The following is a 17500-nucleotide window of genomic DNA, read 5'->3' on the forward strand; positions in this document are numbered from 1 at the left end:
AAACTGTGCAACCTTGACATCACTTCACTGGGGGAAAATGGGTTTAGTAGTCAGTTTTCAATTTAAAAAGGTGCAAACACAGCAGATCAACTAAGTGGAAGTGAAAGTGTAAAGTAGTTTCATCCGATCAAAGTCATGTACTATTTACAAATGAGGAGAGAAGAATAAAAAGTGGCAACAAATCCGTGACAGACTTGTTTAGACCAAACTGTGCCAGAGGGAAACATCAAGAACACATTGCTCCAAAATCTTAACCAAAAACAGAAAATTTGGAGTCCACGTTTCCATCTTTTTCCTTGAGATATTTTTTTGAAAACTGTCTTGGTCATTCATACAACACCACGAGCCAATGCTTGCCTAGTACGCAGCAGAGATCCACACATAAACCTGGATTCCTCTATTAATGCTACAAACACCAGAGATCTGGAGGAGTCATGAACTGAAGGTGATGGATGTCAGTTAGGTTGATAAACAACTATAGTTTCCAACTCTCTTCTCCAAGTTGTGACTTCACCACCAGGTTTATGTGTTTTTAACAAAAAATGTTTCAGTGTGACTCAGGAGCACAATCCAAAGAGGAAATCTGGCACCTGAAATGTTTAAACTACTGAGAACTGGAGAGAGTGACACATGTAACATGCAAATCTCACATCCTCTGTAAATCACAACAGTGTTGGGAATGATGGAAATAAAGAAGTTAGGTAGAAATGGTTTTTTTAAGTAAAGATTTACTTCAAATAGCCCCTTTATGTTGATCATGCCAGAAGCTGAGTAATGCCAATGAAACAAATTTGGCCAGAATGGCTGGCATTGTAAAATATCCTTGCAAAATCTCCCAAATGGAATGACGGCTCTGTTCGCACGACAATTGATAATGTAAAGTATTCAAATGTCTGGAGAGAAGCAGCATTTTCTTTGGATGTCACTGTCCTCTTGACTCACTTACTGTACTCTCCACTTTCTAAAGTAGTTACTGGGATTAGCTTGTTCATGATTACACCATGAATCTTGTTGCTCCAAAGCCACTGTAACTGTGATAGAATATGTGGACACATTATTGCTCTCATTAAAATCAGTAAATTCATGTTAACAATATGCCTATGTACAATGAGAGTAGAAGATTTTTGAAGGACAGTGTCAAAACTTAGTGGTGAGTTTGTGCCTTGCCCTCCTTTTTAAACTATAAACTGGATTTTTGTAAAATCATTGATAGGCCTCAGTTTTTTATGGTTTCTACCAGCACCTAAATGTTTCAGACTTCTGCAGGCCTAACAAACCTAACTTTATTCATGTGGCACCTTTTGTACAAAATGTCAGCATGGTTCACATCATTGGCACAAATGGGCAGAGTTCTTCTCAGTGCTGGAGCCAACAGGAAAGCTTAATCTGCATTTGAATAAATGTAGATTGAGCCATGCTAGCTCTAAGTCGGCCCACCACTTTGGTCCAGACTGAAATATCTCAACAGTTACTGAATGGATTGCTGTGAGATTTGGTTCAGACATCCATGGTGCCAAGAGGATCATTTCTAATGATTTCTAATTTCTAATTTGGTGATCCTAACATTGCTTTTTGTGATGTTTTGCTATTTATATACTGTTATGATGACGGATGTCTACGTTAAACATCGTTAAAGTTCCTAAACTTGAAGTTAACGCATGTAGAAATGCTCCCTGCGAGTCAAAAGCCGGGGCCTCAACCTGCTCTGAATGCTGTTTGTGACGGTTTTCCTTGCTACGAGCTGACGTTGGGTTGTTGCTAAGGTTTTTTCCATGTGTTTTTTGTGTTGTCCACTCTCATATTTCGGATTGGATTCAGACTTATGGAGACAGGAGCTAAAATGGCCTGTCTCAGACTGAGGCTGAACTGAGGGGCTGCATAAAGAGTCAGTTTAAGAAAAATTAGGAGCTTTTTGGACTGTAAATCACGCAAAGATAGTCCAGTAGAGCCCCAGATTAAAAATATAGACTTGTAAATGCGCATAATAGGTCCCCTTTAATCCTGTGAAATATCTCAATATCTACTAGATGGATTGGCACAAAATTAGGTTCACGTATTCATGGTCCCCAGACAATGTATCCAAGTGACTCTGGTGATCCCCTGACTTTTCCTCTGGCAATATCATAAGGTTGACATTATGTGGCTTTGAGTGAAATGTCTCAAGAACTATTGGATGTATCACTGTGACATTTGGTCAAGACATTCATGGCCCCCTGAGGATGAATTGTAGTAACTTTGACCCCAGATGTTTCAGCCTCACAGAGCGGATACCATGGTTGTAGACATTGCCTAAAAAACAAGGCAGGAGATTCAGACCTTTTCTTCAAGACGTTTCACAATAACAATTTTCACTGTCAAAATATTATACTGTTTCCTTCCTGACCTGCCAAACACAGGTCAGTTCACTGTCACTGACTTCATTTGTTTTTGTCTCTTCCCTAAATTTAAACACTTGTGCACTTTGGCTTATTTTCTTTCCGCAAAATTTATCTTCCTACCACGATCCTTCACTTGACCTGATGAGACAGTTTATTTTTTATAGCTGATGTATGGAGCCACATCATAGCAACCACCAATCAGAGTTTCTGTGTGAGTCAGTGCCAGTTTCTACACATTTTCATAACAAGGCAACAAGGGTGCAATGTCATTTCTGAACACCTCATTCTCTGACGCTCTCAAAATGTCACCGTGACACGATTCATATTCCTCAACTTCCTGAACTATCACCAGAACGTTCTGCCCGATAAAAAACAAGACATTTTTAACAAGATATACAGAGCATTTCCTCTCTCACTGAAATGGATTGTTACAGGTAGTCATTTACAGCAACATCTGAGTCCCTTGACTTGACGATATGCTTCTTTTTACAGAACAGTGTTCCATGAATTGTTCTCATAGGTTTTGTGAGGCAATTGAGAAGGCAACAGGGGAGAAAGAAAACTGTAAAAAAAAAACAAACCCCAAAAAACACTGAGGCTGATCTGTACATATACTATTAATCATTAAAATGCAACACTGCAGGACTTCTAGTTTGTCTTCCCGGCTTCAAAGGAAGTTCTAACTGTGCATTGACACACAATGCTGTTCACTAGTCATCCTGTACTTCACCGAGTGGGGACCGGCGATGCCAGAAAGTGAACTTTACTGTCATCAAGGGTCTGATGGTGATCTGGAGCACCAGTATCAACATGATCACAGTACAAGAACTAAAATACTACTGGTAGTAGAGTCTTACATACAGCATGTATAAACCAAAACAAAGATCTTAAGTACTTGTTTCTAGGATACCACGTTTGTTTTCAAAGCATCTAATTCCAGTTTTTTTTATAAAAATGGCTCACATATCTTGGCTTAGAACAGACATTACATCAAAGTGAGATAACCGATGTTTGACTTGTTCTCCTCTCCAGTTTATATGTGACCTATGTGGGTGGGATTTGTTGATACATGATTTGTAAATTCAGCACAATAGAATATTTCCTGGGTGATATTATGCTTAGGATCATAACAACATTGGGTAACAGCATCGGGGCAACTTTTCAACTACATAGTTACAATGAGAACAAAATCAGATGATGCTGCTCAAAATGTTGATCTGCCAAACTTTTGTTTGTGTACTTTGCCAATATCCTAAGTGGGAGGATGAACACAGGGAATCTTGTTTACTTCCTTTGTTGCCTGCAGGACTCTTAGAGGATGGCAGGCTGTGAGGACCCCATTAATTACCTGCTGCCTGCTGGTTGCTCATGTTTAGTGAGGTGCAAAACACTGCCAGCTTTATTCAACGTTGCTTGTCATAGTGAGGTAATCAGGCCACAGACTGTTCACTGGGCTAAGGTTTATTCCCAGACGTGTATTTGAGCTGTTGGACTTGAACACAAGCAAAATGCCCAAGGAGTGTAACCCCTAAAATCAGGTCTGAAGTACAACCAGGCCAGGGTTAAGCTCTGAACTTCAAATAAATGTAAGATAATGAAAGAAAGTAGCAATAGTCGTGACTCCCTCAGTTTACTTTGACTCATACTTACCTATATTTAGGTTAATGGGTGGGGGATTACAGAACAATCACCATTTCACTTCCACCCTCTTTTCTCGCAATTGCATTTTCATTTCTGAGATGCAATCATTTGGTAATGACTTCCAGATTCCCATTTTCCTCCTTGTGCTGGTGGGATGTGTAGAGTTATGGCAGAGAAGTAAGATATATTGAGCAAATTTATAAGAGCTTAAAAACTGGGAGAAATCTGGGCTCATTTTACAGAAAACTGACAGAGAAACCTAGAGGGAGCAACAACGCAGGACCTAGAAAAAGATTGATGTGTATGGACACCGAAAGCCAGCACCATGAACAGTGTTGTGTGTGAGAGAGAGAACAAAGTAAGAGTGAGATCTCTTCAGTGTAGCAGAGAGGAGGAGGAGCTCTGGCCTTGGGTCCCTGGGCACAGAAGGTGCTGCAGCATAGCTGAAGCTCCACTGCCTATACAGGCTCATCACTACATTGTTATGGCTGATGGAGGAGAACCAAACAAGTTATGTTCAGTTAATAATTATGTTACAATTCAACATCTTTTTCACATGACAACATATATTTCCAGTGGGGGGAAAGTAAGTAACATTTACTCAAGGACAATTTCAAGCTACATGTACTTTTAGTTGATTATTTCCATTTTATGCTACTTTAAAGCTGCACTTCACTTTATTTCAGAGGCATATGTTACACTTTTTACTCCACTACATTTATTTGTTGCATATTTTTAAAACATAGCTGTTTGTAAAAAAAAAAAAAAAGAAAAAAAAAAGGCTCAATTATAAGCTGATCTTCATATGTAAAATCAGTGGAGAACCTGTGTTACAATGCACCAATGACTGTGAAGTGAAAGGGTTGCCTCATAATGACAAAACCACAGAGAATTATCACCCAATTCTGCAATTCAACTCAGTTTCGGTTCAGTCTCAACACTCTCATCATCTAATTTGTTTTCACCCACTGTACACTACTTGCCCAGCACCAAATGTCAGACAAAGAAAGTGAGAGAAAAGCTGGTGAACATAGTGGAGCATTTAGCAACTTAAGAGCCAAATATCCAAATGTCTCCCTAAAACTATTAAGTTTCTTCAAGCACATATAACATTTAATTTGAAATGCCTCAGGTCAAATGATACTCAGTGTGGTTTTACAATGACAGCACATGTTTTTGGCTATTTTTTGTGGCCCATCACTGTTTAAACCTCTAGAACAGTCTATGTTGTTCATTACTTTTGTTTTTTGTCACTATGTACAAGTGTTTGTTCTACTTTGTGTCAGGTGAACATGTAAGAATCTATCCCATTAACCTCTTCACATAAAGTAAGTCCAAACTTTTGACTGGTACTGTATGTCTGAGTGAGTGATACAGTACAGTAAGTGAACCCTCTGATATCCCAGCAAAAACTATTTAAAGCAGCATTAGCCTGTTTTTTTTAGCCACTTGGGGGCAGAACTCCACAACAACCTGAACATCACACACAAGTTACATTGCTAATATGGCTAATACGTTAGCTATCAGTTCCCTTTTTTGAAATCCGGCTATATTAGCATTGATTTGGAGTCAGGTTTATGTCGGCCCACCGAATCTACTCTCCTTCAATTACTCTCCTTCTATCTCTGTCTTCTCTTGCAAAACATATCTCGGACTTTTGTTTAGCAAAAACAGCTTCTCGTTGTGGTTAATGAGTGGTGAGACTAAACAAAAACAGCAAAGTTGCAGGTAGTAAAACCGAATAAGGAGCTCAAAGTTGCTAAAATGCTCCATAGAGCTGAGAAAACTACAGTTGGGTGTTAATGCTCTAAGTTAATCGCTATGAGTAACACCTCTCACATTACACTCATTTGACCTGTTGTTCAATAGCCTATTTAGTGCAGCTTTAATCATTAATATTCCCTAACACATCTCCTCCATCTTCACCATTTATCCTTAAAGCCACAATGACACATTTGTATCATTTAAACAGCAAAACTGGATAATATTTTGCTGTTGGCACAATTATAAAATGAAGCACCTCAGTTTTGCATATTGTCAAGTGAAGAAGAAAATATACTGCCTGTTGAACTTTGATGCATGATCAGTGAAAACACAGAGAGGATAGGTGCAGTTAGCAGGAATGATATGTTGAAGAATACCAAATGTTCCAGAGGAGAATTTCCTGCTCATTATTGAATCCAGGTTTTGTAGCTGGCATCCTGCTTCTGTCTGTACACCGAAAAGTTTTAAGCATTCAGGCTAAATTAGTTTGATGCTGCCACGGTGAGGGAATAACATTTGTCTATGTCTCCGCAATAAGCAGCACATTCAGTGCAGAAGCAAATTAGATTTTGAGACATTTTCCTCACTGCTGAATTGGGAGTTCATTCGAGGTTATGAAAACCTGGCACAATATTAAATAGAGCAATGCCATGACAAGTTATTCCTTGAATGTAAGTTATTCAGGCAGGTGATAGCCATGGTTAGCTGGCAACCACACAACCTGAAAACTAAGTTCAAGTGCAGGATAAGAGATGATGTATTTGGGTCTTTATATAGTTTGCTTTGATGCGATTTCAAATGCTGCCCAGCACACTAGACCTGAGCAATAACACTGCTCGCATCATTCTCTTCAAAGCTTTTTGTTTGTTCATTTTATGGAAAAAGTAAAAAATTAAAAACAAAGGCCAAGTGTTATGTCACAACAGTAATATCACAAACCAACAGCAATAAGATTAACAAGCTAAACACGGAGGCATGCGTATACCAATCACATCCATCCAGTGAAGTGCAGCTCGACCACATGTGCTGTTAATTCTCCAGATTGGTTAAACATGATTAGAGAGGAAAACATAAAATTGCCTCTTTTAGGGAATAAATTCAGCCATAAAACAAAGGAATTTGCTAATGGTAGAGGTTGATGTTGAAATGCTATCTTTGTGTCAGCATAAGGTTGGAATTTAGGTTGATGGGGTGAGTTAATGAACCTGAGAAATGTGCAGAGACTTGATGGTTTATACTCAGATGCCAAACTATCATCTCATCTCACCCTTGCACCTTGGCTTAATGGAGCAAGCGAAGAATCTTAACCTCATGGGGACCCTGCAAAGACCATACACTGAGCAAACTGGCTCTTCTTTAATGACTCAAATAAAAACTTGGAATAGTCTTTACTGCAGCAAATATGTCATCATAACATTTGTTTGGATTCAAATATGGCTCTGATAGGCAAATGATTGTTATTCAAACAGAGTTGAAGAGATTTTATAAGCTCGACAGGGTTCCTGAGTGGCCCCAGTCTTGTTCAGTGATCTGGCACCTCATGTTACGCGCTCCTGTTTTCCCCATTTTCCTCGCTAACTCCTCAAGGGTCTTGTGTTGATTTATCTGAGTGTTAAGCACTCGAATGTTTATGCCTTGTACCCTGGATGACACCATCTGCTACTAATCTGTATTTCCGTCGTTGTCTGCACACAGCAGCCCAGAACAGCTGAGGACACAGTTGAGTACAAAGACACCGGTTTCCCCGGTCTGGCTTTTCCTGCGTCTGCATACTTCACCAATCTTTACTAGTCACTCTATAAGTTAACATCCATGTTCATCCTTTACAGTTACTTTGTATATACTGTAGTCAGAGACAGTTACTTCAGGCCTATGCTGGGACATGTGCTGTGTCTATCAAGCCAAAAAATATGATTCTGTGTAATTCATGGACCAGATAAGGAGAAACACAGGCTGGCTAACACATGCGCCGTTTTTTAAACACGCACTTTCACAAAGTGCGTGTTTAAACACACTCCATTCACAAAGAAGTGTATGTGAAGAGTAACATGAACAAATAAGGGGAAAACATGTGGGGAGAAAGTGTTTTCACAGTCAGTGGTGCTTTTATTTCCCTGTTACTAATGGACACTTCTGTACAGTGATACATTAAATTAAGAGCAACTATTTCCATGCGAAGACTTTGAATTTTGGTGACATCATTGGTGCTAAGTACTTTGCATGAAATGTTTCTTTTAGATGCATAAAGTCAAGTATTTTTCAAGTGATTGGTGATTTCGTATTAGTGATTGCTGCTCATGATTTTTTTCCAAACAAACTGCTGTTGCTGGAGTCATGAAATGTATCACTTCCTGTGCAACAGAGAATTTTTTCACCAGAAAAATTGTGTCGGTGTCAAACTACAGTACACACTCTTTCTGATATGATAATTTTCTCACACTAGCCAACAACCACAGAGTCATAAATTCTTGCTGTGACTTGATGGTGAGACACTGCAGACTACAAGTTGAAAAACAATATGATGTGGTAGTCTGTTTGTCAGGATGTTGTGAGGTGTTCCAAATGCAGCATCACAGAACATGTAACAAAATGAGCAATTGTCACGGCCAACACTCATTTTTGCTCCCTAAGCCTCATATCTGTTGTGTCAGGACTAATATTATATATAGTCTAATCCCGACATTATTCCAGGAGCCCATAGCATCAGCTGTTCATAAGTTAAAAATGATCCTAGTTATAATGTAAGAATTTACTTAGTGGTGGTTTACAAATCACTAAATTAAAATGGATTGCCCCACACAAACAAGTTCATACTTAGAGATGAGTCATTATTAAATATTTACATCTACTACCTGCCAGGTGGGAGTGTTTAGACTGACCTGTATAGACTGAAGAGTAAAAGAGATAATATGAAATATGGTTGACATAGCTGACCTGACACTTTAAATTTCAGAGAATAAACACACTAAACCTTAAATTACAAAACTTTATGCCAATAACTAAATGACCAAATAATGACCATTAGCTGACCATAATTGGATATTGCCCTCTCCTAGAAATAAACCAAAATCACATATTCACAAAGGACTAGCAGTTAAGTTTATTTTATCTTTTTGCCCCTAATACTGTTATATTTGGAAGTTATGTTACAGCTTGTGATACTGCAGTCACTTTACTTTAAACTTGTGCTTACTAGACAAGACATTTCTTAAGCAAGGACCAGTGTGTAGGATTTAGTGGCATCTAGTGGTGCAGCTGCAGATTGCAACCAACTAAATAACCCCCCTCCAAGCATGTAGGAGAACCTATGGTGGCTGCGAAACCCACAAAAAATGCGAAAGGCCCTCTCTAGAGCCAGTGTTTGGTTTGTCCATTCTGGGCTACTGTAGAAACATGGCGGTGCAACATGGCCGTGTAGATATAAAGGGCTCATTCTAAGGTAACACAAACACAATGATTCTTATTTTCAGTGGATTATACAATAATTAAAACATGAATATGAATATTATATTCCATTTCTGCCAATAGATCCCCTAAATCTTACACACTGGTCCTTTAATGGTGCATCCTGATTTAGTGACTCACTAGTTTGAGGTGAGCTAGTAGTTACTAAGAACTTCAGAAAGACTTAACACACAAAATTAGTGATGGATTTACAAACAGCTGGTTCAACACAGTCCAGGTGTTTACAGCAGGATTTTAAAGCTCTCATCAACTGAATCACTTATGTGTTCTAGCAGTCAGCAATAAAAACCTAGCTACTAATCTCAAAGATTATCAGTTTGGCCACATGTTCCTTTTATTCATAGGACATCATATGATATTCAGAGAAGATTTGCGTGAGACTTGCATGAGTCCCAGCTATATGACGGCAGTTTCTGACATGTGTGCAAATATTCCCCTCCCTTGACTGACCTTCCACTGAGTTCGTGAAAACTAAAGAGCAGAGATCCTCAGAGGTCTTTGGGGGATCATTACAGTGCACGTGCCTCATGATGTATATATCTTGGTCAACTTTATTTAACTACTCATGAGGGAAAGTAAAGGCCTGCATTTAGAGCTCAGGCCAGGCCACAGACCAGACAGCCAGTGAACAACCAAAGCACTTCATAGGCAATGTCACAGGCATACAAATACAATATTTGAGTTGTAGATGATGCTGAGAGGAAAGATTTATATCTAGATTGCTATTTCTGCACTAGTTAGTTCTGTTCTTCTGTATCTTCTCCTGATGTGACTGTGCCCTGTTCGGTATCTGTTGTTCTAGTACTCTGCAAAACTGGAGGCAGACTAAGTTCTTCTTTCTGTCAAATTGAATGACAAAGTATTGCAAGAGATCAAATTTTGGACCAGAGTGCATTATGATGTACGGGTGTGGCTATCCTTTAAATCCTTTTATTTGCAAGGATAAACACATCATTCTTTAGTGGTGAGATCAATGCAGGGAGTGCACCCAAAACGACCTCACAAAGACAAGGAATGTGCGTGTGCACTAATATATCACTTCGGTTTGAGAGTGTGCGCTGACTGAATCTTGGTGTAGCGGGTTAATTCATTCAAGGGAAGAAGATATTGAGGCCTAAATATACACACACACACACACAAAAGCACGCAGACTCACATACATTCCAGCACATTAAAATGGAGAAAGAACATGGCTACATAAATTTACTCCAAAGACAATTTATTATGTTTTGTTCCAGTAGAAAGTCTCTGCTGCTTGCAGGAACACTAAAGCTCACCATGACAGGGCAGAGTCAGCCTTGCCAGTTCATACCTATCTTTGTGGCATTAAAAAAACCCCCAAAAAAACCAACGCACACACACGTACATCCATAATGTGGCGTATGACTAAAATAGGTACCACTCCATAAATCCTGTGCAGCTTCAGCCCTGCTTGCTTTAATATATAACAACTGGGAAGTGATATTGCACAACTTCAGAGTTATATTTCGTCTGACCTAGCTGAGGCTGTTGCTGCACAGAGAACAATCTTAACAGGCAGTCTGCCTCGATATCAATTAAAGAAAACAGTCCTCTGTCTGAGGGAGTTAAGACGGCCTATCAGTGGATTTATCATTCTATCACCAGCGCCAGCGTTAGATAATGTGTCAAATACAATATCTTTTCCTAATGGACTGCGGATGAGTAACGCTTGATGTTTCATTCCATTGCAGATAGACAGAGTTTTCCGTCAGCCTCTCTCAAGACTCAGCTGTGGGTTATAACATGTTGACAGTGATAACGGTAGCATAGTAAGAGATGGTAAAGGTTTTCTGGTCAAGAAAAAAAAAAGACAATTGTACCCAGATGTTTAAATGTCAAAGAAAATAAAGTGATTGCCAGGGGAACATCCCCAATGAATAATAATCTCTTATCCGATGTATGATTATATTTACAAAACTCTGACGGGAAAAAGCTTAATATGGAATCTAAGAGCATACATGATGTAGTGTCCAGTAGTTTTGCTTTTTTAATGTTCTTTCGTAACTCTTTTTGATTGTTGACATGATCTCAAACAATACAAGTGACTATATTTAATTGTATAATGTACTGTATTAAATGTTTCCAATATAAACAGACATGTAGTAACAGGGCTGCATACACACTAAGTAGAAAAATACAATCAGGCCAGGACATACCATTTTATTTATACTTGACAGACACATTACCAACAATACAGCACTTGAAAATGTAAAATTTCGCTTTGATTATTATGTTTTTACTACAAGTCAGTGTGACTTTGTCAGCAACATTTCGTTGTGACTGAGCGAAAGAAAAGTACAGTAAATGTGCAGCTCAAACAGTGTGGACGGGTGTGTCAGTGTACAGTAGTAGCATCTGTGTATCTGGCAGCCATCAAGGTTGCACCCAGTTGATGTCATAGGCCTGTGTAGCTGCTCTGCTGCTAAGCAGTGGTCACAGTATTATAGATCTACATCTGTTCCACATACTGAACAAACAAACTGTGATGCTTGACCATCCAGAATGTGGATGAACGGACAGCAATAATGAAAATTGTTTTTGGCAAATTTAGCTGTAATTATCTCTAATTGGGTAAATATTGCATCAAGATGATGCAGTTAAATGAATCTGGGGAAAACCTAAAACATTACATCAAACCATTGATATCCCTTAGTGGTCAAATGATGTGCATGTGGAACATTTAACAAAGACCAGTGAAGTGAAATAGGTGGCCCCTTTAGACAATTTGAAACCAAGAAATAGAAGAACACACAAGAGCACATATAACAAGAAAAACAAAACATAGTTGAGCTTGAAACTATTTTTGATTAATTGACAATAAAAAAACAGAACTTTCCTTCACCAGTGAAATCCCAGCCTGGGGTTTGGAGCTGTTTTAATGAAACCTGCATGGACTTTGCAGCAGCCTGCTATAATTACGCAGTCATGTTGGGGACGCTATGCACAGCAGCACTGGTGTCATGAGACAGTTGGGCCCCGCTGCTGGACTGAAACAGTCTCAGCTCCCCATCCAGAGTCCCAGTCAGCAGCTACAAGAGAAAATAAAATGACATCACGTTCAGCTTTTACTCTGTGGATGATAATTCCCAGGAACTGGGACAGCAGCACACCTGCTTCCTTAAAGATGACTTGCATCGCCAAGGTCAAACTGTGTTTCCCATAGAGATTCTTGATTTTCCATACCTGCCATTTATCACAAGAACATGAAGCTGCCTGGCCTGAACTTTTATATAACTTTGTTTAATCAGAAATGGGACTTGAGGTTCTTGCCAGTGCTAATCATGGTGAGTCAACTGTTTATTCATTAATAAGGCACCCACATATCAATAAACTAGCATTAACTCCCACCCGTTTCAGCATGCACGCTCACACACACGCACAAACACACACCACACTCTAATTAACATGTGGATACAGCACATAGACAAGCACACGTGCACACAATCACATCTTTTCTATATTTCCTAGCAAGAAAGGAGCATTATCTCATCTCTTTGTATCAGCCAGTAGAGCAGATGAGGGTGAGCGAGCATTACCTCAACACTCTGACAGCCAATCAGCAGCTGTAGCAATAGGAAACCCTCCATTTGGGGTTCAGAATGTGTCTCGTGATGCATATTCATATCTGCAGCAGCTGCTGAGAATACAGTATACTGTATCATATGATCAAACGGCCGTGCTTCGTTTTCACTTGACTTTCAAGCCTACGTGTCGTGTAAGACCAGGATGTATCTATTTCATATTACTTGAAGCCAAGGTTATTTGTTCTGCCCTTAATCCCACTTACAGACTCATAAGGTTTCATAAAGCCTGCATGATGAAAAATAAATGAAAACAACCCACCAAAACACACAATTCAAATTAAATGGGAACGCTTGGGTGAATGTGCAGATCTGCTGTGGAGCATCTATGTCATTTATGGTGATTTCAGAGATTTTTAGGTGCTTGTAAAGAATAGAGCGTCTTTTAAAAACATAGCCTACTAACAGTGGGGATCTTGGAAAACAAGTATTTGCCAAAGCAGTTATAAAAACCACATTTGGTACAATAATAGTCCAACATTTTTTCCCATGTACTAAAGTCGTTTTATGCAGAAGAAATCATCTTTTTACCAGCAAGCAGATGCCTGTGCTGGGAAAGGGAGGCAATAATGGAGGTCAGAGGATGACTCAAACATACAAAGACTAAACTGAGGTGGGTTTAATTGTTCTTTGACGAGTAATCCTCGCAGCACCGCTCCTATAGACACAGAGAGATGCGTGTGGGTCCTGAAGACAAGTAAGCACAAACAAAAATACCCACAAAACCACAATGTACTTTTTAGCATATAAAAATGTTTTCAACTCATCCACGCAACAGTTACAGCTTATTTCTCTTGCTCTTCTATCTACAAGGAGTCCTCTTTCATCGACTCAGGGATCTTACTCAACAATAGCGTTGCTCTCTGGCTTCTGCCTCTGGGCTGCTAAAATAACTACTTAAAACATAAGAGGGTCAGAGAGCAGCTGCATTAGCAACTACAGCTCTCTTCATTAACTGCCATCCAAAACTATCAGACTAAACGTCTAAGAATTTCACTCAGTCAGTCCTCTGTGTAAACACAAAGAGGAGAACTGAAACTACATCACAGATTTTCTAAAAAGGTGCCAACCACCTTAAGATCATTTTCTACATCATACACTTACAGCAAACATCTGTAATCCAACACATTCCATCTCTGCAACCTTCAACCCTTTGTTCACTGAGGCTAAAGCGAGCTAAGCTGATGAAGACTGAAGGTTTTGGGTGACCTTTAGGGTCAAAAGACAGAGTTTCTGGTGAGCTGATTCACTGTAGAGCGGGGGGTCATGCTGGGCCATCACAACTGAGTTATTTGGCTTTTCTGAATATCCCACTTCTAAGGAACACAGGATTGATCCCTTTCTTCAAGATTTATTTGTGATGTCAGATGTCATTATGCAATGCAGTAACTGCTGATATATAGGTTTTCAATGTTATGTCATTCACAATCCATTTATTTTCACTTTTGGGGGAATTTTTTTTAGACGTATGACCTTCCATATGCTCAAGACACGGGCCATGCATAAGAAACAATGTAGAAAAGGTGGGCTGCATCTCCTTTTATAATATTTTTGTTTCCTTGCTTTCATTTTTATTATATTAAAAGTCTCATTCAAGAACTTATGGGGAACTGTAGAATCGTAAATCAGATTAAGAATTTACATGGTGTGTCACACACATCACACAATCTAAGTTATCGTCAGGCATGCTGACTCAATACCATGGAAAAAGCACCACAAATCAATAGTTCAAAGCAGAAATAAAAATGATGATTAAGAATGCAATGTGGGCAGTGGTCAACACTTATTGTCAAATATTGGCATTCTGGATGATAGAAAATTTGTGGCTGCAGAAAGTGGTATGGACAAAAGCGGAGGCTTTGAAGTTATGAGGAGCGATGTGTTTTCCCTCCCAAAGGATATATCATTCATCACTTGTAGAGCACAGACTTCACAAATGCCAACATACCAGGATGTTCTGTACTGTACATACTGAGAGGGGAAGGAAGACACACATGAGAGATGGGAAAAGGAGCAGACGGTCACTGTGGTCAACTGTGGGACGGGGTCACAGAGTACATGAAGTATCAGTAAAAAAAAACTATCGTATTGCCAGTGGTGAATGATACATATATATACATATATTAATATTTATGTGTTTGTATTATTAATATACAAAGTTCTAGATTTATTGTCATCAATCGCAATTTAAACAATCCAAATAGGGAAAGTAATAGTAAATTCTTTCCAGCTTAGACTCCCTGCCTGTTCCTCCATCTGCCATCCAGCCAGTCTCTGACAGTCTGCATAGGTAGATGCCATTAATAAGGCCCTGGACAGGCCCATCTGAGTGAATGTAAAAGAACACAGAGAAGCACTGAGATAATCATACTGACAGCATCCATGTGTTTGCTCCAGGAGCTATGTGAGAAACATTTCTTCAACATAAATGCAGGGAACACCCAAGAATAAAAAGATTAGCAAGTGTTTATTAAGGCTGACACAATAACAGAACACATTATTATTTCAACATGACAGTGTTGGAGAGCGAGTCTTGATTGATCAGTCAATTTCAGATCTTCATGTCAGCCGTTTCAAAACAAAGTTTCATGCCAGAACAAAGTTATTGTATAATGAAAACCAAATATAGTTTAGTTTTCACCTTAAATTTCCCTTAAGTAAATAAAAAAAAAGTTTGTAGTCTGTATACTGTGTATCTGTATACTGTATCTATACTGTGTTTCAACACAAATCTAGATGATGCATATTGAAGTAGTGAAATACTAAAACCAAGAAACCACTTTGAAAATGCTGGAGTGCAGTGGTGAGATGCATCATGTTAAAAATGAAAGACTGAAAACAGTGAAGTGAACATGACTCCATCCATGTTCCTCATCCCGTATCCCATAGTAAAAAAAGTTTAAAATGATATAAGCACCACCACCCTTCGCTGATGAAGATTGTGAAATGTGGTTTTGTGCATTCCAGTAAAGAAAAGACAATGCTAGCAACTAACACCACACGGCTAACAGAGTAGATGCTTTCTAACACATGTGAAACGTTTTGATACTTAAAAATGACCCTTGTGACTTTGCAACTGGACCCAAACTCTTTATTTCCTCACTTCCTGTTCATTGCTGTTCCAGCTGTGTTGAACACAGGCCAGTTGATTTCAGAGAGGCTGTCTCAGCTCAGTCTGTGTCTCACTCTGATGTGACATTCTGGAGCAGGCAGCAGAGTCCACCTCTGTATTTGCTGTCTGGCCACCAAGAAAAGAGCATTTTTGCTCTCTGGGGTCAGGAGAGGAGGAAAAGAAGAGAGATAAAGTATTTAAAAAGGACTAAGGAGTGCAAATAGCTTTTCGATTTGCCAAATGGCCACAAATGAAATGATACAGTAAAAATGTCTAGTGGGACGCCAGCTGCGTTTTTTTCCTGCCTGCAAAGAGCAAAGATACATGCTGACATATGGAGACGAGTAGCACTGAGCTTGAAAGCCAATGGGATGATTCACTCATTGTTCATCTTCCTAGTTGGGACGATAGCGCATGTTAACTTCTAGAGACAGCTGCTGGTGTCAGTAAGCGGTCACAATCCTGCTCTAACTCCAACACATGAAGTGCAAATGAGGTCCCAAGTATTTGAGGAAAAGAGTTCAGAAACTTCTTTCTTAATCAAAAATCTGAAACTGACACTAGTGTTTAATAGTTCTTATTTCATTCTGATTTGATTCTTGAAACAGAGCTCTAATTTGGATTTTGTTTCCTTTCATATCCTCTTCCAAACAACACACATATGTGTGCATTTAAAAATTGACAAGACATATCAAAGTGCAGCAGCGTCTCTGGAACAGAGAGAGGTTGACTTTCTAGCTCAAAGATAAACAGAAATGAGCATATTGGTTTAACAACAGAAAATTTAGCTGACTATGACTTGAGTTTGTCCGTTTTCTCACACACGCAAACTTTCCATTTGGAGTTACATAAACAGCTTTCTCTCATCTGCTGATTTTCAAGTATAGTTTGAGTATCTTACTTTGAGTTTTACATATAATGCCATTGATATTCACACATAAGCGGTCTGAGTATACTTTAATGCACTCTGTTAAATCTTCATCAACATGTTTCTTTTTTAAATTTGCATATATTTTATAGCCAACAACACACAATAAAGATAATGAAATATGGCCAACAATAACACTTGACTCTAGTTGATCCAGCTAACATTGAAAATCCATGCCAGTATGTTTAAAATGCTAACTTGCTGTAAAACAAGCACACCTGGTTGAGGATTATTTAAAGCAAACCCCCATTTTTTTCATTTGAAGGCTCTGGCTTGTAAATGCCTCCATTGCACCATCATGTTTATCTCTATTTAGTCCTGATAAAAGTTACAACTTCAACAAATTTTCCAATTCATATGGCATGAGTCATGTCTGATGAAGGCTGAAACTACATAAGCATACACAGTGTTATGTCCTCTCTTTCATCTTTTGTATTTTCTACTGGATATTACTGGAAAAATACAAGTACATGTCCGGACAGATGAGTAAACAGTCCACCAATTGTTATTACTGTTTCTTTTCTTTTTATCCTGTTCTAAGTTCTGCTTTATCCTGACAATATGTACATTGTGGTTTGTTTTCTGTTGTTTTTTTCACTGAAATTCATTT

General features: G+C 38.9%; 1 protein-coding gene across 3 annotated transcripts in view; it reads right to left on the reverse strand.

Moving 5' to 3' along the window:
* Positions 1-11414: 11414 nt before the first annotated feature.
* wdr27 (WD repeat domain 27) overlaps positions 11415-17500 on the reverse strand; it is a 53184-nt gene continuing 47098 nt past the window's right edge. The window contains exon 24 of one of the 3 annotated variants that reach the window (XM_042432561.1): positions 11415-12298. In XM_042432561.1, the coding sequence (XP_042288495.1) occupies positions 12185-12298 (114 nt within the window). In that variant the 3' untranslated portion in view covers positions 11415-12184. Of the gene's footprint in view, positions 12299-15022; positions 15176-15296; positions 16120-17500 lie in introns of those variants that run through there. The other 2 variants (XM_042432559.1, XM_042432562.1) reach the window with 2 other exon arrangements.

This window comes from Thunnus maccoyii, chromosome 14 (genome assembly GCF_910596095.1).
Source record: "Thunnus maccoyii chromosome 14, fThuMac1.1, whole genome shotgun sequence".
NCBI classification, from domain to species: domain Eukaryota; kingdom Metazoa; phylum Chordata; class Actinopteri; order Scombriformes; family Scombridae; genus Thunnus; species Thunnus maccoyii.